Below are 25,168 nucleotides of genomic sequence, written 5' to 3'. Positions count from 1 at the left end.
CACCGCTTCACCACTAGACCACCGGGCTTTAAAAAGTAAGTGAAGAGGTCTGAGAGGAAGGGTGGGTCAGCAAGGTGAAATCCATAAATAATCAGTCACGATCTTTTTCATTATTGTATAAATTTATTAGTACATTTGTTATGTAAATTTTTTTTTAATTTAATTTAATTTTTTTTTTTAAATTGTATTTATTGTATAAATTGTTAGTTTTTAATATCGTATATGTCATTTCCTATTTTAGTATTATGTTTAATTTACATGTTACTTTTATATATTGTAATTCACTTAGAAACAATTTAATTAAGCGATTAATCAAATATAAATAAAACTTGAAACTTGACGAGTACCGAACACGCAAATTTGGAGGGGGACCTGTCAGTTTTGAGAATTATCCTAGAAAGACTGCATTTATATTTATAAGAACACTAGCTGATGCCCCGGCGTTGCACGGGTATTTAATTATAGCAATAACACTGTAAATGGATTCAAATAAAGATACTTTATAGTGGTGAATGAAATTATTTTTTTACAGCTTAAAAAAAAGTACAATATTCAAATTATAATGTGAAATATTTGACAAAATGAATACAATACAACTAACGCAAAACGTGATTATAAACAACATTTTTAGTTTCACCTCCTGGAGCAAGAACATATAAATTCTTGGGTGAACCCAGCCTTGAGCAAGCAACATAGAGTTGTGGGCCGCGAGACCCCCAGAACATATCACCCCAGGTAGTGAGGGATCTGCATACCAAGTTTCGTTCAAATCGGTCAAGCCGTTTTTGAATTACAGTGAGAATGGCAGCTTTTTACATTTTTTCCATTGACATGAATGGGTGAAATCTGATTTTCTGTTTGTAGCTCCGCCCATGTGTGCAGGTGGGCCGCGAGACCCCCAGAACATATCACCCCAGGTAGTGAGGGATCTGCATACCAAGTTTCGTTCAAATCGGTCAAGCCGTTTTTGAATTACTGTGAGAATGGCAGCTTTTTACATTTTTTCCATTGACATGAATGGGTGAAATCTGATTTTCTGTTTGTAGCTCCGCCCACATGTGCAGGTGGAACGCGAGACCCCCAGAACATATCACCCCAGGTAGTGAGGGATCTGCATACCAAGTTTCGTTCAAATCGGTCAAGCCGTTTTTGAATTACAGTGAGAATGGCAGCTTTTTACATTTTTTCCATTGACATGAATGGGTGAAATCTGATTTTCTGTTTGTAGCTCCGCCCACGTGTGCAGGTGAAACGCGAGACCCCCAGAACATATCACCCCAGGTAGTGAGGGATCTGCATACCAAGTTTCGTTCAAATCGGTCAAGCCGTTTTTGAATTACAGGGAGAAAGGCAGCTTTTTACATTTTTTCCATTGACATGAATGGGTGAAATCTGATTTTCTGTTTGTAGCTCCACCTACGTGTGCAGGTGGGCTGCGAGACCCCCAGAACATATCACCCCAGGTAGTGAGGGATCTGCATACCAAGTTTCGTTCAAATCGGTCAAGCCGTTTTTGAATTACAGTGAGCATGGCAGCTTTTTACATTTTTTCCATTGACATGAATGGGTGAAATAAGATTTTCTGTTTGTAGCTCCGCCCACGTGTGCAGGTGGGCCGCGAGACCCCCAGAACATATCACCCCAGGTAGTGAGGGATCTGCATATCAAGTTTCGTTCAAATCGGTCAAGCCGTTTTTGAATTACAGTGAGCATGGCAGCTTTTTACATTTTTTCCATTGACATGAATGGGTGAAATCTGATTTTCTGTTTGTAGCTCCGCCCATGTGTGCAGGTGTAACGCGAGACCCCCAGAACATATCACCCCAGGTAGTGAGGGATCTGCATACCAAGTTTCGTTCAAATCGGTCAAGCCGTTTTTGAATTACTGTGAGAATGGCAGCTTTTTACATTTTTTCCATTGACATGAATGGGTGAAATCTGATTTTCTGTTTGTAGCTCCGCCCACGTGTGCAGGTGGGCCGCGAGACCCCCAGAACATATCACCCCAGGTAGTGAGGGATCTGCATACCAAGTTTCATTCAAATCGGTCAAGCCGTTTTTTAATTACTGTGAGAATGGCAGCTTTTTACATATTTTCCATTGACATGAATGGGTGAAATCTGATTTTCTGTTTGTAGCTCCGCCCACGTGTGCAGGTGGGCCACGAGACCCCCAGAACATATCACCCCAGGTAGTGAGGGATCTGCATACCAAGTTTCGTTCAAATCGGTCAAGCCGTTTTTGAATTACAGTGAGAATGGCAGCTTTTTACATTTTTTTCCATTGACATGAATGGGTGAAATCTGATTTTCTGTTTGTAGCTCCGCCCACGTGTGCAGGTGGAACGCGAGACCCCCAGAACATATCACCCCAGGTAGTGAGGGATCTGCATACCAAGTTTCGTTCAAATCGGTCAAGCCGTTTTTGAATTACTGTGAGAATGGCAGCTTTTTACATATTTTCCATTGACATGAATGGGTGAAATCTGATTTTCTGTTTGTAGCTCCGCCCACGTGTGCAGGTGGGCCGCGAGACCCCCAGAACATATCACCCCAGGTAGTGAGGGATCTGCATACCAAGTTTCGTTCAAATTGGTCAAGCCGTTTTTGAATTACAGTGAGAATGGCAGCTTTTTACATTTTTTCCATTGACATGAATGGGTGAAATCTGATTTTCTGTTTGTAGCTCCGCCCACGTGTGCAGGTGGGCCGCGAGACCCCCAGAACATATCACCCCAGGTAGTGAGGGATCTGCATACCAAGTTTCGTTCAAATCGGTCAAGCCGTTTTTGAATTACTGTGAGAATGGCAGCTTTTTACATATTTTCCATTGACATGAATGGGTGAAATCTGATTTTCTGTTAGTAGCTCCGCCCACGTGTGCAGGTGGGCCACGAGACCCCCAGAACATATCACCCCAGGTAGTGAGGGATCTGCATACCAAGTTTCGTTCAAATCGGTCAAGCCGTTTTTGAATTACAGTGAGCATGGCAGCTTTTTACATTTTTTCCATTGACATGAATGGGTGAAATCTGATTTTCTGTTTGTAGCTCCGCCCATGTGTGCAGGTGGGCCGCGAGACCCCCAGAACATATCACCCCAGGTAGTGAGGGATCTGCATACCAAGTTTCGTTCAAATCGGTCAAGCCGTTTTTGAATTACTGTGAGAATGGCAGCTTTTTACATTTTTTCCATTGACATGAATGGGTGAAATCTGATTTTCTGTTTGTAGCTCCGCCCACGTGTGCAGGTGGGCCGCGAGACCCCCAGAACATATCACCCCAGGTAGTGAGGGATCTGCATACCAAGTTTCATTCAAATCGGTCAAGCCGTTTTTTAATTACTGTGAGAATGGCAGCTTTTTACATATTTTCCATTGACATGAATGGGTGAAATCTGATTTTCTGTTTGTAGCTCCGCCCACGTGTGCAGGTGGGCCACGAGACCCCCAGAACATATCACCCCAGGTAGTGAGGGATCTGCATACCAAGTTTCGTTCAAATCGGTCAAGCCGTTTTTGAATTACAGTGAGAATGGCAGCTTTTTACATTTTTTTCCATTGACATGAATGGGTGAAATCTGATTTTCTGTTTGTAGCTCCGCCCACGTGTGCAGGTGGAACGCGAGACCCCCAGAACATATCACCCCAGGTAGTGAGGGATCTGCATACCAAGTTTCGTTCAAATCGGTCAAGCCGTTTTTGAATTACTGTGAGAATGGCAGCTTTTTACATATTTTCCATTGACATGAATGGGTGAAATCTGATTTTCTGTTAGTAGCTCCGCCCACGTGTGCAGGTGGGCCGCGAGACCCCCAGAACATATCACCCCAGGTAGTGAGGGATCTGCATACCAAGTTTCGTTCAAATTGGTCAAGCCGTTTTTGAATTACAGTGAGAATGGCAGCTTTTTACATTTTTTCCATTGACATGAATGGGTGAAATCTGATTTTCTGTTTGTAGCTCCGCCCACGTGTGCAGGTGGGCCGCGAGACCCCCAGAACATATCACCCCAGGTAGTGAGGGATCTGCATACCAAGTTTCGTTCAAATCGGTCAAGCCGTTTTTGCGTGATCGCGGCACATACACACACACATACATACATACATACATACACACATACATACCTCTGATTTTATATATATAGATAAGAGTTGCTATACTGGGACAGACCGAAGGTTGATCAAGCCCAGTATCCTGTTTCCAACGTAGCCAACCCATGTCACAAGTACCTGGTAAGATCCCAAGGAGAATATCAGATTTTATGCTGCTTATCCTAGGAATAAGCAATGGATTTCCCCATGCCATTTTGATAATGGCTTATGGACTTCTCTTTAGGAAATTATACGAACCTTTCTTAAACCCTGCCAAGCTAACCGCTTTCACTACATTTTCTGGCAACAAATTCCAGAATTTAATTACCTGCTGAGTGAAGAAATTATTCTTCAGTTTGTTTTAAATCTACTACTTAGTAGTTTCATCACATGCTCCCCAGACCTAGCATTTTTGGAAAGTGTAAACAAGCGATTCACATCTACCCGTTCCCCTCTACTCAGTATTTTATAGACCCCTGAGCTATATCCTCTCCAGGCTGACGAGCCTTAGACGCTTTAGCCTCTCCTCATAGGAAAGTTGTCCCATCCCCTTTATCATTTTTATCATTCTTCTCTGTAGCTTGTCTAATTCCATTGAGCTGTTTCTTCTCTACACTTGATTTGGGCACATAGGAAGCAATTCAACTGAATGACACCTAAATTAAGGCACTACAGTGGGGCACACTTACCCCCAGATTCTGTATATAGAAGTGCTATACACCAGTTCTAGTGTGCGAATCTGAAAAAGAGCATGGGCAGGTAAGGAACATGGGCAGATCATGGGCGTTCCTAAAACTTAAGCATATTGATATAGAATACGCCCAATCCTCGGACAACTTAGGCACGGGTATTTAGGCCTCGTTTTCATTGGCCTAAATGGGTGCGCTTAAATGTTAGTGACGCATGCAGTTGCTAAGGGCAGTTTTATATATGACACATGCCTTTTATAGAATCATACTAAGTCCTATTCTAGACACCAAAACAACCACAAAGCAAGCCAATGGCTGGCAAAGGTTGCCACATCTAAAAGTATCTTGCAGCACAACAATATTGTACAAGTTACACACACTGCATGGCAACCTGCCTGGGTCATATCCACAGGTACAGCCCACTTTTGAATATTCTCTAGGCAATGTGCGCACCAGCACTTAAGCATGTATAAGCCAATTAATGGTGCCAATCCTGTAATTGTAGCTATTCTATAAATTTTGGAGTGCAACTGGGGCCTAACGTTAGATACCCCTTATATAATTGCCTTTATAGCTATTCTGGATTAATTGATGTGTGTCTGAATTGTCAAGACTATGGGGCTCATTAAAAAAAAAAAGTCATGACATTAATATGGCCATACATCAGGGATATTATAAGAAGTTTCTAAAGATTTGGGAGCCATTGACAAAATTTTGCAAAGAGTGACTGCTGATTATGCCCTTTGGTCATACACGTCCAGGGTGGGTGGGTGGGAGGGCGCGTTGGAATGTATTTTTCAATTCTCAGTTAGAGTGTAGTTCTTAGATATAATTAGGGGGGGGAGATGATAATCTTTTTGTCACAGATTATAATTGTATTTAAGTGCTTTTATAGAATTATATGATTGTATTTTATTTTGCACTTACTTATGGCTTTAAAATGAATAAAGAAATTTTAAAAAAGTCATTCAAAATACAGCATAAACCAGCACTTGGATGTCTTATTAATCAAAACGTCTAAATGAGCATTTTTGAAACTAACTTTTAGACTTCTTTCTGGTTGTTTTGTCTCCAGTGCATCTAAATCTTAAGGAGACACGTTAGAGGAATGTTTTAGGTGGGATTAGCAATAAACAAACATTTTATAAAACGTTTTACAAAATGGCCTGGTACAATTTGGATGTTTTGGGCTAGACCTGTTTTTAAAATGAATAAGGGCCAAAAAGATACCCAAGCTGACCAGCTGATCACTGGAGAGATGAAAATATGGCCCCTACACACTCCCCTAGTGATCACTGACCCCCCTGACACCCCTCAAGGATCTGCATGAAACATATAGGGGCAGATGATGGGTATGTTGGATGGACCATTTGGGTCTTTATCTGCCGTCATCTACTATGTTACTATGTTTTCAAGTTAGGCACTAGAGAATGACACGGTGGTTGTTACAAAAAAAAAAAAAAGGTCACCGCAAGTACGGGGATAATGCCATTCATGGAGTGGTGAAGTTTCAAGTTTCAAGTTTATTTATTATTTGATTAATCGCCTATTCCAAATTCTAAGCGATGTACAAATTGGTAAAATACATTATCTAAAATATACATAAAATAGACCTACATAATTAACAAGGGGATAAGTCACACACAAAAAAAAACTAATTAAGTTAAGACATGAATACAATAGGGAAGGTAGGATAGAAATACAATCTTTAGAAAGGAAAGAGTCAACAATTAAAGGTTAAACACAACAGGAATGGTAGGACAAATAAATAAGTAAGATAAAAGTAAACAAAAGAGCAATTAGCGAAAGAGCAAATTAACATTTCAATTAAGTATTGAACGCATCTTTAAAAAGAAAGCTCTTAAGTTGGCTCTTAAATTTTTCCAAATTCTTCTCCTCTCTTAAGTATAGCGGGAGTGAATTCCAAGTCTGAGGCGCCGTAACAGTAAAAATAAATTGCCTACGAGTATTGATAATTTTAAGAGAGGGGATGACTAGCAAGAGTTGGACATTTGATCTCAGAAGTTTGGGAGAATTATAAGGTATCAATGCTTTATAAATAAAAGCTGGAGTTTTATATAATAGAGATTTAAATGTAAGTAAAGATAATTTATATAGAATACGATGGGAGACCGGAAGCCAATGTGCATTTTGAAGTAAAGGAGTTACATGGTCAAACTTCTTTGCTCCCATAATTAATTTGATAGAAGCATTCTGGATTATCTGTAATCTTCTAATTTCTTTTTGAGCCATTCCCTTGAATAATGCATTACAATAATCAATTTTTGAGATAATCATTGAATGAATTAATATATTCAATGATTTTGGACATAAAAATTTTGAAATGGCCCGTATTTGGCGAAGTCTGTTAAAGGTAGCTTTAACCACATAACTAACGTGGTCATGATAAGTTAGATTTTGATCTAATATCACACCTAAAATTTGAATCTTATTTATCTGCTTAAGAGTAACCCCTTGGATGGAAATTGGAACAGCGAGCTTATGATTGTCTTTCCAAGGGAATCGCAAGATATTTGTTTTATTGATATTTAGGGATAATCTATTATTATCAAGCCATAAATGAATCTGATTTAATTTCTCATTGATAGCTGAAATTTCGGATGAACTATTAGAGTCCAGAGGATGCAAAAGTTGTATATCATCTGTATAGGCAAATACGGAGAAGCCAATAGATTGGCAAAGAGTCATAAGAGGAGCAAGAAATATATTAAACAAAAGTGGGGACAGGATAGAGCCTTGTGAAATACCATATGTAACTGAGAAACTAGCAGAGGTAAAATCATTAAAGGAAACTATTGAAGAACGATTGTCCAAATAAGATCTAAACCAAAGTAGGACTTGCTCCATAATGCCGATGGATTGTAGTCTGTTCAATAAGAGATTGTGATTGTGATTGATCGTATCAAAAGCTGCCGAAAGGTCAATCGAAATCAAGAGAACAGAAGAATGATGATCTAAGTGGTAGAGTATAGATGATGTCATACCAATCAAAGAATGTTCAGTAGAGTAGTGTTGCCGAAAACCTGTTTGATTTGGGTGTAAAATATTTGTTAGTTCTATAAAATTTGATATTTGGTTGAATACTATTTTCTCTGTAAGTTTTGAAAAAATGGAATATTTGAAATTGGCCTGTAATTTGATTTCTCTTTGATACTTATTTTGTGATCTTTAACAATAGGGTAAATAATGGAAGTTTTCCAATCCCTGGGCATAATGCTGTGCTGTAAGCTTTCATTGATCAGAAAAAGTATTGAGGGTCCAAAAATATCAAAATACCGTTTAAGAATAAAAGGGGGGATTGACTCAGTCTGCATACTCTTTGTATTAATCGTGAATGGTCTTGTCTCCGCAGTTAAAGGAGTGAGCACGCGCGGTGAATGAGCGTACGGTCTGGCAGCCCCCTCTCTCCCGCCGGCCGGCCGGCTGTGCATCTCCTTCCCTCTCTTTCCCTATAATTGGCGTCTAAGTTTTATAGAATCAGGGCAGATTTTATAGAATCATGACCTAAGGGCTCCCATGTTAATATTTTGGCAGATCTCATGTCCTAATGGAAAAATTAGTACAGTATCTGCAAAATAAAAAGCCATTTCAGAACCAAGTTAGAAATAGACTAAAGTGTAAATTCTTCAAACAATCAGTGCAGAAAAAAAGTGCTAGTTAATAAATCATGCTTAAAATTAGGCATGGCTCTTTGCACCAATGAAAAAGTGATACAAATACCCACATTTAATTTAGATGCAGAAGCCCTTATTCTGTAATTAAGCATGTAATTTAAAGGAATGTCGCCAATCTGCCCTTTTCTGCACATCCATTTTTGACTCGCATGTAAAAATTTAGGCACGGATTTCACACTTAAATGTATACACTTAAGCATCAATTGATTTTAACTAGCTCTAATAATTATTGGTGCTAATTAGCTTGATATTCAATGAAATTGAATGTACAATTTGGGCATGTGACCAAAACTCAGTGTGCAATTTTTGATGTTTTTTTCTAGAATTAGGGGGTTAGTGTACAGGATAGTCCCAAGATATTTCTTAGCACAATTTTGTAACAGGAGCCCTTAGATTGTAAACCCTATCTGGATAGGAAAATACCTACTATACTTTAATATAACTTGTTTTGAGCTAAAATGCATGACAAATCTGCTTTTTTTGAAGAATATCTCACAAACAAGGTTTTTTTTTAAAAAAAAGCAGTATCTATCCAGGTATTTTCTACAGGGGCCAAAAATAACTTCAGTAATTTAAATTTGCAGTATCAAAACAAAGGTATCTTGATTGATGTCCCATAACAGCCTGTGGTGTCTGCTTCAAATTGACATGCATTACTTCAAAACCATCTATTTAAAATCCATTCTAGGAAACACAACTAGACAAAGTGTTCCCAAGACAAAAAGAAAATAATAAAGCTCTATATAACCCTTTTAGCAGTGTGAGCTGTGTATTATTGACAGAGCATTCACTGCAATCAGTGTATGATTAATTGCAAATTTGTTGCTAAATTGACCACAATAATACAAGCTTCGGGGTACTGTTAAAGAGGAAAAACTTATGTTAAAAATGATTGGAGACTTTTTAGAGTGAATTACTTCTAATCAATATGCTTGTTGACTACATAGGAGAATAATGACTTCCTTAAATAGCATGGGTGCCCATTATTGTAGACATACAGATGAATATTTAACCAAGTGTCTTGTCATTTTTTTTACCTACTGAACCAGCATTTTTCTAATTTCACCTTTAACAATTAAATGAACCATTTATTATCAATTGCAATACACAATAACTTTTTCTCTTTTTTTTTTAAGTTGAATATTTTTACTTATTAATGCTGGGTTTTACTAAGCCACAGTAGAGGTTTCTACCGCGGCCCGGGTTGCCAAATGCTCTGATGCTGCCCTATGTGCATTGTAGCGGCATTGGAGCATTTAATGCCCTAGGCCGTGGTAGAAAAAGGAGCCCTAAATTTCCCTCTTAAAAGTAGATCGGTCATGAAGCAAATTCAGTAGAATTTAAAAATAGAAAGCTCAAGCAATTGTACAAATATGTAGCATTGCTTCATTTCAGCATCATATTAAGAACTAAGAGCATTTCCAAGGAATAACTCTCAGTTAATTTACCCTTCCCCTTTTATCAAACCATGTTGTTGAGCAGTGAGAGCTAAATGCCAAGCTACCTATAGCATTGGAATGGGCAGCACAGCTTGATAAAAGGAGGGAGGTAAATCGTATAAGAATATTTGCTCATATCATATCAACTGCACAATTGTAACAAGGCTTAACAGACAAGCTAAATATATATATAGTGCTGAGAAAATGTTTGTGAACCTCAAGTATAATAATGAGAATTGCAAGTTTTTACCATGATACCCTTGTTTAATTGAATTCAGTCTCTTTGTATGAAATTAATAGGGTATAAATTAAACAAATCCGTGAGTCTGGAGAAACAATAATGTTATACAAAATAGGAACAATAAAACTAATTCAGAATCAATGTGTGAAATAGTAAATAAACCCTTCATTTCATGAGCACAGTTAGGGCCCCTTTGACAAAGCCGCAGTAGAGAGTCCCAGCCAGTGTTCCCGCTAAGCTGCGCTGGCGTGCGCTGGCGCACAAAATATTACATCGCAGCGCACAAGTTTCTCGTCACAGCGCACACACGTGCTTGCAGGCAGGCGAGCTGGCAGTCCATGTAACGCGTCGCAAAGGTAAGGGGAGGCTGGGGGAGGAATCGGACGTCGGGGTGGGGGTGCGAGCAGGGAGGGGGGCGATCGGAAGAGGCGTACGGCAGATGGCAGGGCGGCGAGAGGAGAGTCGGGTGGGGGGGGGGGAGTAACACCGGAAGAGAGCGGCAAATCCGGGCAAGGCAAGACTTGCAGAGGCGTACCTAGGGGGTGCGGGGGGTCGATCCCGATGGTCCGCTCAGCTCGCCAACAAGGAGAGGCAGCCGGACTCGCGTACGCTCCGACCGCCTCTTCTTGCAAGAAGCCGGGTCTTATTCAATCAGGAGCTGCTTTGACATGCAGCTCCTGATTGGATAAGGCCCGACTTCGTGCAGGAAGAGGCGGTCAGAGCAGATGCGAGTGATTTCCTGCACTAGGCACCACATGAAGTCACCCACCGTACCACTCGATTCGGGTAAGCGCAGGTATCGGTGGGTGGCTTATTTGCGGGGGTGCCTTATTTTATATTTTTGTCTAAAAAGGGGGGGCTGTCTTATTTGATGGCCCTGCCTTATCATCGGGGAAACACGGTACTACTACTAGTAAATTAGTAATGCGCTACAAAACTGAGGCCGCACGAGCACCATTGTTTATCTATACATGCATGAAGCAAGTTCTTTTCAAGTTTCGATCGTTTGAAGCGTGTGCATAAACTTTCTTTTGCGATCTTCCATAGATTCAGTCAAATAATTTTTACATCCATTCGAAAATGTCGAAGCGTAAAGAGAATGAAGAGTTTGGTAGCAGCACAAAGAAAAAGCGCAGCCAATTTAAGAAGGAATGGCTGACCGAGTTTTTGGTTGACACCACGTTGCCGCACGCGAGTGGACGGAAAACAGTGGCGATGAAAGAAATATTCGAATATAGCGACACGGACAACGCATTAATTTGCTCCCTATGCCGAAAAGCAGGTGTTAACGGAGAATGGAGCACAGGGAAGACTTGGTCTGAGTGGAAAATTGATTATTTAAAGCGTCATCTGAATCATAATTCTCATTTAGAAGCGGTTCAAAAGCTTCACAATCAAAGCCGAGGTTTTCTAATGAATTTCTTGAAAGAAACTCCCGATAGTCGGAACAACAGAATCGAATACGCACAGAGATATAAATCAAGTCCAGAGGAAGTTAACATTTTAATTGATAATATATTGCTAGCGGTAAAGTTGAATTCGTCCATGCTATCCGTCCAGGAAATTCACAATCACATGGCTAAATACGTAAAAATACCTGATAGCTGGAGAAGCAAAAACTATGCTTTCGAGTTCCTTGACTGCATAAATGCCATTGTTAAACGGGAAACATTTACAGAAATCCGGAGGTCTCCTTTTCATACCCTAATAATTGATGAAAGTACTGATATTTCTGTTTCGAAAATGCTCATAATATACATTAAATTTAGAAGAAGTGGCAGCAACATTCATGAGACAGTTTTTGCTGGCATCAAACATCTAACTGCTTGTGACAGCACAGCTATAGTTGATGCTATAAAGCAGTTTTATAGTGAGAACGATTTAGATTTCAGTCGTATGGTCATGTTCACGTCCGATGGAGCATCAGTCATGCTTGGGAAGCATAATGGTGTAGCTGCAAAGTTACGTCAATCAGTTCCTCATCTTCTAGAGCAACACTGTGTAGCTCACCGCGAAGATCTAGGCATAGACGATGCATGGAAAACGATCCCATTCATGAAAGAGATCGAAACTCTAATATGCACCGTGTATACGATTTTCAGTAGATCGAGCGTACGAAAAGCCAAACTGGAGGATATTGCTAATGCTGCAGACTCAGATGTCATTTCATTTAAAGCTATACATGATGTTAGGTGGCTGTCTCGGCACTTTGCTGTAAGTGCAGTGGTTAGAAATTATGACATCCTGTTAGAATATTGTCAAGAACAGGTGGAAGAAGACAATGATCCCGTGCACAAATACTGCCTGACTAAATTGAGTAATCTGGAATTTAAAGTTGCGCTATTTATTCTCTGCGATGTTCTTGAGGAGCTTGGATCACTGTGTAAGCTTCTTCAGAAGAGTTGTTTGGCACCTTTGGATGCATTCCAGTTCACTAAAGCCAAATTAAGGAAACTCAGATCTCAATATCTGGGAGAAAAACCACATTTCAATGAAAATGTTGAAACTCTCATTTCATCTTGTAATTCTGTAATTAAAACAGATCATATTCTTACATTTATTACACAAACTTGTGATCATATGGACAAAAGATTTCCTGACAATGAATTAGAGGACTGGCGTGTTTTCGACAAAGACTGTATCTCAAATCCGTCCAACTTAGAGGAATTTACATTTGGAAACGAACAATTTTCACGATTATCTAACCGTTATTTTCTGTTAATGAACAAAGATGATGAACATTGTTTCAAAAGGCAGCTTATTTCAGAATATTCGGAGTTCAAATATATTATTGCTGAAAAAGTAAAAGCAGGAGCTATACAAACGCTTCAGGAAATGTACAATTTTGCTCAGCAGCATAAACAGTTCAGTGGACTAAATGCTCTATTAGACGTGTGTGGCACCTTTCAGGCTTCAAGTGCCGATTGTGAGAGAGGATTTAGCTTGATGAATGCTATAAAGACAAAGACTCGTAATAAGTTAAAAGTAGAACATTTGGAATGCCTAATTAGAATCAAACTTTATTTAGCCACAGGAAATAATGTAAACATAGACAGTGTTTACAATTTTTGGAAATCAGAAAAAGGCAGAAGAGAACAATCTTAATAAAGAATTTTGGAGCCTAAAAGCCTATGGAGAACTTCCAGAACATGCTAAAATCAATGAAACGGACACATTTGGCCCCGGTGATGACGATGAAATCCAGTTTGATGATATTGGGGATGATGATGAAGATATTGATGATATCTAACTTGAGTGAAGAATTGATTCCATTCCAGTTTCACAACAATTATTCTACAACATATTGAGTGAACTCTTCTCACTGAAGGCAAACTTTGTGCCCAATAAAATGGTTTTCAATATTTTGTTTTAATGTATTTATACTTTTGTGTAGAAGCTGGAATTGATAGATTGTCTAGAAATTGAAAGCATCAAACGTATTGTCTTCTGGACTGTTTTTAATTTACAGTTTACACATATGGATGTAACAGACATAACTACATTTGTTGTAAAACATTTATTAAGATATCATTTCATCCCTACAATTTCTGTAGACTGTTTTAAAATAAATTTGAGTTTTTCTGGTAAAAAAAAATAAAAATAAAGAATTTTGTACTTTCAAGAATTAATGCGTTGTTTTGTGTTCTTAAAAATATTATTTAACGTTATTTAATTTAGCGTGTAGGCCTAAAATTCCTTTGAATACCTCGTCCTCATGTATCAGCAACTTTGACAACATATTTATTTGGCTCATAACTTGCTGGCGCCCGATATTTTTAGCTCACAGTGAAAAAAGTTTGCTCACAACACCCGCCCGCTTAGAGGGAACACTGCCCAGCACATCAAATGTGAGGAAGCCCATAGAAATTCAAAGGGTTTCGTTGCATCTGACGCATCAGGAATTGCTACGACAGGTTTGTAAAAGGGACCCTTAATTGCCTAATTAGAATTAGGTGTTTAAAAAATTGGCAAACAATGAAGTCACTGTGTAAAGTAAATCTGCATGGTTAAGTTTGGGCATTCTATCCTATATAAAGGTCCAAATGTTTTGAGTTTGGTCTTCATCATAAAAGTTAGAGGCCACATTTGCAGGAAATGCGAAAATATGTCCTGCATGGGCATATGCCCTTCCCCATCCAGCATGCAAAGCTGAAATGAGGGACTGAACATCTCTAAGAATACTCCATTTAAGCTCAAGGCTGCTGCTTCATACTTATATAGACAAATGCACAGAGGCAGTAGCTCACAAATGCAGACCCCCACAATCCTAAGTCCCAAATGCCATGAGCAACTGCATCACTACCTCCTTGCCAAAGTGCAGATGTCACCAAGAAAGTGCTCCAAGCCATCCATAATCCCAATGCACACGAATGTCAGGTAGGACCTCAGGCATGTACTGTCTTGGTACACCATAGCAAGTCCCCCAAATTGCTTCCCTCCGCTGTTACAGGCCATCTGAGGAGCATAGGAAAACATATAATATGAGAACCTGGTCTGTCAAGCTAAAAAAGGCTACAGCCTCAACCCTCTCTCCTTAAACGTGTTTTGCAGATATTTTTATATTTGTTGGGACTTCTAGATGCTACTTTTGGAGAAACTATAGGGAAGACAGACAGCTGATAAGGTGAATGAGGGAGCACCTGAAAACCCAATATGAGTAGCAACAATATAGCAGCTCCATGACAGCCATCTTGTGGAGCAACAACTGAGTATGCATTAACTCTCAATATAGTGTGCCCCCCCCCCCCATATACACAACAATGTGTTACAGTCAACACTAAACTACTTAGCTAATATTGGAATGGGGTGGAGGAGGGTGTTAGCCCAGTGGACCAAAATCAAAGTGTTCAGCATCAGCTATGATAAGAAAAAGAACAAGCAATCATAAAGAGCTGCACTGGGAATCAAACCCTAGTTCCCTGATTTCTAAGGCCACAGTCCCAGCCTTGAAGATGAGCAAGTTGTTTTGCCCACTATTAAAGAGACAGTCTACAAATGGAAAAGTTGAAGGCTATGTGACTCTACTCAGTAGCAACCATCTGGCCAAGATCACCATGAAACTGAAAAACAACAACATATATGAAGTCACAAAGAACCCCAGGCTATTATCTAAAGATCTGCAAGCTGGTCTTGCTGTAGCTTACATGAGCATTTATCCATCAATTATCAAGCAAATGCTAAATGGGAAAGATGTTCCTGGGAGGATAGCCAGGAATAAACCACTGCTCTCATAAAAGGACATTGATGCCCAACTCAGGTTCACCACAACACTTCTGGAATAATATTCACTGTTCAGAAGACTCAAAAATTGAACTTTCCAGTCATAACAACAAATGTTTCACTGCCTCCCAAAGAAGGAAAGTCATCCTGTCAATCACAGTAGTAGAAACACAGATGCAGTGGAGGCAATGCATGCAAATTTCTCCCATGAATATTCATCCTGGAGTAAAAGTCCATAGTCTGTTATTGACACAGACATGGGGGAAGCCATTGCTTGCCCTGGATCAGTAGCATGGATTGTTGCTACTCTTTGGGTTTTTGCCAGGTACTGGTGAGATGGATTGGCCACCGTGAGGACGAGTTACTGGGTTTGATGGGCCATTGGTCTGACCCAGTAAGGCTCTTCTTATGACATCCTTAAAACCTGACTGGGTAGGGTACCTCCAAGACCAGGTTTGGGAACCACTACTTTAATGCCATTACATAATGGGAAAATACCTGTGAATGATGATTCTATTGTTTAATTTTATAAAGTCTTAACTCTAGAATTGCTGGAGACATACTGTACATATCAATATGTTTTATCAGTAGGAAAGACTGCAGGAACTGTGGCGGAAGTATTTACGATTGAGGTGAGGACCATATGTTGGTGGCCAACACTCATCCCGTATTGCTCATCAATATAGACAGTGGGATACTGGCAATACTTCAGGTACTAATGCTTGCTCGTGTCTTCCCTACTTTGTTGCTAATAGACACTCTTCCAACAACAAATGCCTAGGTCTCCATCATATGGTGAAAAATCATACCTTTGAAGAGTTCCATTGTGCTGTGCTTGATCATATTGGAATTTCACAACAGAGGGGGAATTTGAAGAAAATATTTGAACTTTTGAATTTTGGCCATGTGCCTAAGGCCCCGCCCACAGGAGGGGCCTAGGCTCCCGGGCCTATTCCCCAGGCGCCTTAGGCCCCACCAGTAGGCAGGGCTTTGGGACGGCTGGGCCAATCCGGCCCCATTCTGCTGTGGGCTGCCTGCCAGACGGACGGGTTTGGCACCCGTCTGTCCGGCCAACGTTAAAAAGGTACAGGGAAGGGGGTGGGGGAGTTACGGGGTCAGCCGGGGGGGTCGCGGGTCAGCTGGGGGGGCCGATTGGGAGTTCTTGGGGGGGCGGACGTTGGGGGAGGGGGGTTCATCGAGGGCAGGAGGGCCTGGGATTCCTCCTGCCCGTAATGTAGTGGGGGATGGGGTATGGGGGTCGCCGGGGCCAGGAGGGTTTGGGCTCCCTCCTGGCCCAATCAAGTAGCGGCAGGGGAGTCGCCAGGGCCAGGAAGGCTTGGGCTCCCTCCTGGCCCAAGCCAGTCGCGGGGGGGGGGGGGGGGGGGTAGCTGGGGGCAGGAGAGCTTGGGCTCTCTCCTGGCCCGATATTAATCAGTGGGGCAAGAAGACTTGGGCTCCCTCTTGCCCCGATATCGTTTGTTTTGGTTATGGACACTTTCCCTGCTTCTGAGTTGAACGTTTAAGGACTTAGGCCAAACGGGGACTTAGACGCTTTTTTTGATTATGCCCCTCTAATCCTCTATCACAGCGAATACGGAGGGAGAAGTGTAATTAGAAAAGATATAGAGAAAAGCAACAAAAAATGACAAAAAAGATAGGGCACTGTTCCTTTGAGGAAAGGCTAAAGTGCCCAGGGCTCTTCAGCCTGGAGAAGAGAATGCTCAGGGGAGATATGATAGAGGTTTATAAAATACTGAGTGGAGTGAATCAATTATTTACTCTTAAAATACTAGGAATAGGGGGCATGCAATGAAGAAACTAAGTAGTAAATGTAAAACAAACCAGAGAAAATATTCATTCAACTTGTAATTAAACTCTAGGATTTTTTTTGCTAGAGAATATGGTGAAAGCAGTTAGCTTAGCAGGGTTTAAAAAAGATTTGGCTAACTTCCTAAAAGAAAAGTCCATAAGCCATTATTAAGATGTCCTTGGGGAAAATCCACTGCTTATTCCTAGATAAGCAGCATAAAATCTGTTTTACTCTTTGGGATCTTGCCAGGCACTTGTGATTTGGCTTGGCCACTGTTGAAAACAGGATATTGGGCTTGATGGATCTTTGACATGTTCCAATAAGACAATTCTTATGTTCTAAGTTCCTGGAGGAAAAGTCCATAAACCATTATTAGCCAGATAGATAGGGAAATTTTAATGAATACTGATAAATCTGTAAATACTTTTAGACATTCAAAAGAATCAGAGTTAAATTAATACTAATTAGATTTGGATCAGAACCAGTCTTCATTTCCATATCAACACTAAGCTCTTAGAAATGAGGTCAAATCTGGAAAAGTTCATCCATCCTTAAAATATATTTCCTGACATGCTTGCCTTTCTGGAGCATTTTAAATAATTCAAGCTGTTTTGATTGTTTTTTTTTTTTAATACCATTGGCAAGAAGCCTCTATTAATAACTCACGTTCACTTATATCTCTTCCAACAGGAATACAGAGATTCTGCAGCAATAATCTATTGATGCTTTTCTGGTTTTGTACCTTTTCTTTCATGTTACTTTTCCTTTCCACTAGACCAAGGAACGGAAAACTTAATATTGACATCCTTTCTTCCCTGATAATGTTCTGTATAATATGCATGACCAACTTTTTGAGAGCCCAGTTCATAGCTCTGAGAGCAAATTGACAAACAAACATGCTAGACATCTTCAAAAATTGATGGTGGAAAGAACATTGAACTGAGTGCACAATGTTTCTCCGATAACATACTCTGTAAAAATAGAAGCTCTCTAATTCTTGACACATGCTTAACAGAGAAATGGTCTCTATAAATGACACTTTTGCACGTATACACCCATTAGATTCATTTTATTGTCTAATGCATGTTCTTAAGCTGGGGTCCTGGGAGGAAGGGCTCCATGGATGGGTTTCAGGGGGTCCATGTGGGTCAGATAAAAATTAACATTTATATTCACTATACAGCCCGGTACTGTTGATTTTTCTCGTAGATAACGAGAGAGTAGATGTAATAGTACTAATGGTAGTAGAAAATGTAGTAGTAGTAGTAGTAGCAGATCTGTTTTAATTTGCACAAGAGGTTTGTATTTCATAATTATGAGTGGCCATTACTTTTTGCATAAAAAAGGATTGGATTTTTTTAGATTGTGTATTTAAAAGTTTAATAATACTTTGTTTATGTCATAAATGTATGAGACAATCAAATCTTGATAAATAAAGTACGTTATATTCATTGCAAAGTTGTGTTTATGTGAATATTTCTTGGGAAGGGGGTCCATAGCTTTCAACAGATTCTTAAAAGGGTCCATGATTCAAAAAAGTTTAAGAATCACTGGTCTAATGTCTTAAAGGGAATTATTTTAAAATATACATAAACAAAACTTCTCAGATGTATAAAAGGAAAAAAAAAGATTTTCCATCTGTTTTAGTTCTATAGGAATTCATGCAGTTTATGGAAATCCATGGCGAATATCTGCCTTCTGCTTTTTTTAAAATAATGAGTTGCAGAAAAATCTATGCTAGATTGCAACGAGTTGTAGATTATTGGCATTATAGACAATTCATTTTTATTTGGGATTTGGCTCACACAGTTTTTCTGTAGTAGCTCAAGGTGAGTTCAATTCAGGTACAATAAGTATCTCCCTGTCCTTGAGGGCTTACAATTTATGGCACATGTTTACTAGGGTGCACTTAGCACATAGCTCACATTAAAACAGCCAATGTGGTGGAAATCCTGTGCTAACTGGGTAGCATATGGGCAGTGATTAAGCATGGATTGCACATTGCAGGCAGCACAAAGCAGGTGGTGTGCACTGTCAAATGTGCAGTTGACTTGGGCTCACTTAATGCTACCTTAAGAGTAACAAGTTGGAGAACTTGTCTATACAGAAACTGCACAGGGAATACAGGAAATGCCCCCAACAGTTACCACAGAAACTTTACACTTAGCACATGCTGCTTTTGGTATTTATCCGCATTAAATGCAAAAACCTACAATTTGCACTTTAGTAAACATGCCTGTAAATTCATACCTGAGGCAACAGAGGATTAAGAGATATGCATAAGATCAAAAAGGAGCAGCAGTAGAATTTGAACTAGGCCTTGCTGGTCATGAGCTTGGTACTGTAACCTCTAGGCTACTCCTCCATGCTAATTCCATCTCAACTCACCACATGCTGTCTTAAAAATAAATTCAATGTAGTGTAGCAAACAATTGATAAGCTTGTACTGCACAAAATGATAATATCCCCTATCATTTTAATACAGTTGAATTTTCTTTATCTTAAAGATTGACACCATGGGGGGTCATGTGATGCAATGAACTGGGAAGCTCTCCAGCTTGCCTTTCCCCAAAAACTCTCTTTTGGCCTAAGGGATCTGGTCAATTGGAATCTTAGGCCACTCCCAGTGCATCCCAGAATGCAAATTGGACTTAAGGTTCTGGTTGGCCCAGGTGCCTATGGCCCCTCCTACAGGCGATCTTTGAGAGAAGGTTGGTGGGGTTCTGGCAGGAGGGATTGGTCATCCCTGCTGCTGGTAGTCTTTGGGGGGCTGGGGACGGGTTGCCACTAAACTTATAGTAGCATATAGTAAATGACAGCAGATAAAGACCTGAACAGTCCATCCAGTCTGCCCTTTAGTTATACTCATTAAAAATACATGATTAAATTAACTTGTCTCTTCTTTGATATTACTGGGTCATAGACTTTAAAGTCCACCTGGTATTGTCCTAGGTTACAACTTATTGCAGAAAGGAGATCCCTTGCTGCAATAAGCTCAGCGGCAACCCGATTCTCTAACCGGCGTCTGAGACAAGGACATCGGTTTGAGAATTGGGTTCTTAGGTGTGCTTAGGCGCGATTCTCTATAGGATGCCCGTGTGCGATTCTCAAAAGCCGCTTAGGTGGCTTCTGAGACTGGGCGTCCTATACAGAATCCCAGCCTTTCTGTTTCGAAAACGGTCATGTTCGCTACTGGATTTTTGTGCAAGTTCTGAAAAATCTCAAAACTCAGATATGGATTTAAGAAAATGTCCCATTAGTGAGTTAGTTTGAAACTTTTAAATAATAAACAACTTTCATTCTAAAATGCAGGCAATGCTATAAACTAGGTGCTAAAATTTATGTTTGTAAATCTTTAGAATACTAGTATATATGTATGTATACATATGTTCATATAAGCCAATATTCCACTCTAAATACGCATTCATTTTGCATAGTGCATGGGAAGAATACAGGCAGGACTCATACTTATTCACGTTAAAACCCACAAAATACTGTAAGTTAAGAATGTGCCATATTTCAGTGCTTAGATTTACACAAGCTCTATGTCTGATGTAATTGTGAGCACCTAAATATAAGGCACATTGATGCTGTGCTACACTAGTATTTTATAATGGAACCTAGGTGCCTAGGTCCACTGTAGAACAGGATCCTACCACATACCATTGGAGTGCCTAAATGGAGGCAACCATTTAAAGAATTATCCCCAGCGAGCAAAAATTAGTTCAGAAAAGAAGTGTTCTCCAGAAATCTTACCACTCCAATCGAAAAATAATTATTGATGATACTATAAGGCACTGGATCTCCTTTCTCATCTTTATCATTAGGTATTACTTCTATCTTCCATCTGTCCAACTTAACCTCTGTACTGTTCTCAATATCCTTAAGGATCTTCATCAAATTCTCACCATCATACCCTGAAAGAAAGCAAGATAATTAAAATCACGAGCTGAGTTTGGAAAGATCCAATGAACCTCATTTTACAATTTTGTTAAATAAAGTAGGCACACAAATAATTTCTGGGTGTCCATGTACTTACCCTGTGTGGGTTCCACTAAACTACTTTATGCAAGTACTTTCAGTTTTTATATTTCACAAGTGAATTTACCGTATTTTTTGCTCTATAAGATGCACTTTTTCCACCCCCAAAGAGCGAATATCCCCCGTAGGCAGTCCCTGGTATTTTTTTTTTTTCAGTCCATTGGAGCTTTGCTTGCTCCTGCTTGTCTCCCTCACCGGACAGCTCTTCATCAGTTTGGGCAGAGCAGCGCAGAAGGCAGGCGCGTGCTGTTCGCGTTCCTGCCTGGTCCGGCGTCACTTCTTGCAAGAGCTGACTGCAGCCAATCAGGGAGCAGCACTGGACCAGGCAGGAACACGAACAGCATGCATCTGCCTTCTGCGCCACTCCACCCGAACAGAAGAGCCGTCCGGCAAGGGAGACAGGCAGGAGCATGAAAAGCTACAAAAGACTTAAATAAAAGGTACGGGGGGCTGCCTATGGGTGTGTGTGTGCCTGTGCTGCCTACGGGGGAGGGTGGGGTGCCTGTCTCTGCTGCCTATGGGGGGGTGGGGTGCCTGTGCTGCCTATGGGTTTTTTGTTCTATAAGACCCTGTCCCAGCCTACTACTAGACCACCAGAAGGATTACAGGGTAGGGTGGTGGGAATTTTTTTTTCTTGGGTTTGCCTCCTCTATAGGTGGGTGCTACTTATAGTCGGGTGTGTCTTATACAGTAGAGCGAAAAATACAGCATACCGGTATGTATAAATTTACACCTGCTGTTTGGCAGGCACAAATTTTCTTGGTTAATCTATATGCATACGCATGTATTTTATAAATTATTGCACCAATTCAGATCCTCCTCCCTGTGGCTTAGCGAGAGTGAGAAGCGCCTGGGGTGGTGACGCCCCTCCCCTTCTCTTGTCTCTGCCCCCTACTCCTTCCCCAATCCCCCCTGTCGCACGCACGCCCCCCCCCTTCCATTGTACCTCTAGTTCACCGCCGTGAGCAACAAGAACTTCAATGTGCTCCTCATGATCCCGTTGTCACTCTCCCACTGATGTCACTTCCTATGTGCGGCATCCGGAAGTGATGTCAGGGGGGAGAGATGATGTGGTCGCGAGGAGCAAGTTAAAGTTGTTGCTCGCGGTGGTAAACAAGTTTAAAGTTTCTTTATTTTTGATACACTGTCTCAAAACAAGTGTCTAGATGGTGTACAATATAAAAAGATTGCAAAAAAACAATTAAAAATAAATAAATAAAAGCAGTATTTTATCAGATATTAAAACTCCTAGACAAATTCAGGTTAACGTACATGAAACAGAAGGAAAGTAGGGGAGGGAAAGGTTTTTTTAAATACATCAAAGTAAAATTAATAAAAAGAGGATGGTTAATGGAGAGTGGCAAAACATTAGGATGGGAATCAATTCAGAAGAAGCATTTGATGTTTCAAAGCTTCACAAGAATCAAGGGATTAAGAGGCGGAAACTGATCCAATATAGAAAAATGCAAAGTAATGCACTTGGGCAGGAAAAACAAGGAACATGAATATAAAATGTTAGGTGTAACTTTGGGCAAGAGCGAACAGGAAAGGGACCTGGGGGTACTGATAGACAGGACCCTGAAGCCATCAGCTCAATGCACAGTGGCGGCAAAGAAAGCGAACAGGATGTTGGGCATGATAAAGAAGGGAATCATGAGTAGATCGGCGGACATCATAATGCCGCTTTACAGAGCAATGTAACACTTGGAATACTGTATCCAACACTGGTCTCCCTATCTAAGGAAGGATATAACCCTGCTGGAGAGGGTGCAGAGGAGAGCCACGAAGCTAGTAAAAGGTATGGAGAATCTGAGCTACAAGGAACGACTCGGAAAACTGGGATTGTTCACCCTCGAAAAGAGAAGACTGTGAGGGGATATGATAGAGTCTTTTAAAATACTAAAAGGATTCGACAAAATAGAGCAAGCCCAGCCAGTGGATAGGCCAGTGCGCTTTAGCTAAGGTTATCATGCCCCTGCATATCCTCTCTGAAGGACACCCTTCCTATTCGCATGGCACCTCCTCCCCTTTGCTTCAACATAAACGTGATCTCCTTGGTAGTTTTGATCCGCATGTATACATAGATGCTATAAGGGTCCCAAGAGGGGTCCCAGATGAATTCAAGGCCCGAGACCAGGTTAAGGCTGGGTTTGAGTCCCTTATTCCCCTTATTACTATCAATAAGAATGTTGATTGGATTAATTACATTTATTATAATCGGCAACGCTTCATGAATTACTCTAGGGATGCCTTGCAAGGTATTGCTGATCAGTTAGGCCCCACTTCTCAGATGGCTTTCCAAAATCGTATGGCCCTGGATATGATCCTTGCTGAGAAGGGGGGTGTCTGTAAAATTCTCCCCAGTACTTTATCCTGTTGCTCCTTTATTCCTAACAATACAGGTCCCACAGGTAAAGTCACTATGGCCATTAAAAAATTAGAAGAACTCTCTGCTGAACTTAAACGTAATTCTGGTTTATCTAATCCTTGGGATCAGTATTTTAGTTGGATGCAGGGATAGGTAAAAGACCTTCTTCTTGTTATAATCTTTATTATTATCTGCATTCTTGTTGCTTATGTAATTTTTAGACTTTTTCTGTGTTGCTTGACTCATGTTACAGCTCCTAAAACACCTCCTCAAGAGACATATCTAGAATATCTCTCCCTCCACGCTCATACTGTGCATTTATGACATCATTTTCATGACATAAGAGGGGATTGAAGGGACATACATATATCGTATAAGTTTTCTAACTCTGTTTGTGCTAGGGAAACACAAACACAGACCTAGTTTGTTTTGATTCTGCTGATATGTTCTGAGACAAGGTCATTTAATCTTGTTAATGAAGCTAGCTGCTTGGGACAATGGAGGTTCCCTCACAGCTATGTTCTGGTTGTGAAAGATAAAGGAAGCTTTAGATAAGACATTGTTGCTAAGACAGCACCTTTTGATCTTAGACAATGAAGCACATACGCTGCTCACCCACCCCCCTTTCTTGTGTTGGTTACTTTTTTGAAGTTTATGTATCCTGTCACCAGATATGGTTTGTATTCACGTCATCTGCTAATACCACTGACCCATGTAAAAAGGTATAAAACTGGATGTAAGACTAATAATAAACAGACAATTTCTTTAGGACAAGTCTGAGTATCCTTCCTGCCTAAAGGGACTGCCTCCAGATATCTGAAAGGGCGACAGAGTGTGTGCAAGGTGGTTTCGGGACCAAGAAACAGACCCCGTTCGTTTCAATTATGATAAACATACCGAGGGCCTCAAAATAATACCTGGCGGGCCGCGAGTTTGAGACCACTGGTCTAGGTGGACATCTACATCAGTGGATAAGATACACTTGTGCATAAATTATAGTATGCTATAATTTATCAGTGTATGTCCCCAATCTACAGTACAACACACAATTAAAAATCACCTGTTTGTTCAAAATTTTTGATCTATTACAAGTCTTACTTCAAAGCTATTTCTCCTCTACCTATCTAATTTATAAACACAATTTCCATTATTATGAATGCTTCATTTGCAGATCGAAATAGCTCCCACAATCATTTACCTCGCTCCTGAAGAAAAGTTTCTAGTTGGGATAGGTGCAAGAGGAACTGTCCACTGTTAAGATAAGTGACGGTTTTCCTATAACCGCAGCGCTAATAGAAATATGAAAACTATTAGACTCTAGGAGATATTAAAAGTGAATGGATATATCTTTTTTAAAAAAAGAATAAACAAATAATAATAAATAAATAAATGAGCCAAAAGGCCAAAAAATAAAGGTGTTTAATAAAATTTGGACTGACGCAGAGTATAGTAACTGGCAGTGTGGTGCCTAGTTACAAACAGAAGGTCCATACAAATGAAGCATTCATAATAACGGAAATTGTGTTTATAAATTAGATAGGTAGAGGAGAAATAGCCCAATCTACAGTAGACAT

General features: G+C 40.2%; 1 protein-coding gene across 9 annotated transcripts in view; it reads right to left on the bottom strand.

Moving 5' to 3' along the window:
* Positions 1 to 25,168, bottom strand: part of DGKB (diacylglycerol kinase beta) — a 733,919-nt gene that overhangs the window by 325,533 nt on the left and 383,218 nt on the right. For all 9 annotated transcript variants that reach the window (XM_033930985.1, XM_033930986.1, XM_033930988.1 and 6 more), the window contains one exon: positions 20,942 to 21,102. In XM_033930985.1, coding sequence (XP_033786876.1) covers positions 20,942 to 21,102 — 161 coding nt within the window. The remainder of the gene's footprint in view (positions 1 to 20,941; positions 21,103 to 25,168) is intronic.

Source organism: Geotrypetes seraphini, chromosome 2, assembly GCF_902459505.1.
Source record: "Geotrypetes seraphini chromosome 2, aGeoSer1.1, whole genome shotgun sequence".
Classification (NCBI taxonomy): Eukaryota; Metazoa; Chordata; class Amphibia; order Gymnophiona; family Dermophiidae; genus Geotrypetes; species Geotrypetes seraphini.
Note: the sequence above shows the minus strand (reverse complement) of the source record. Positions and strands in the feature narration are given on the sequence as shown.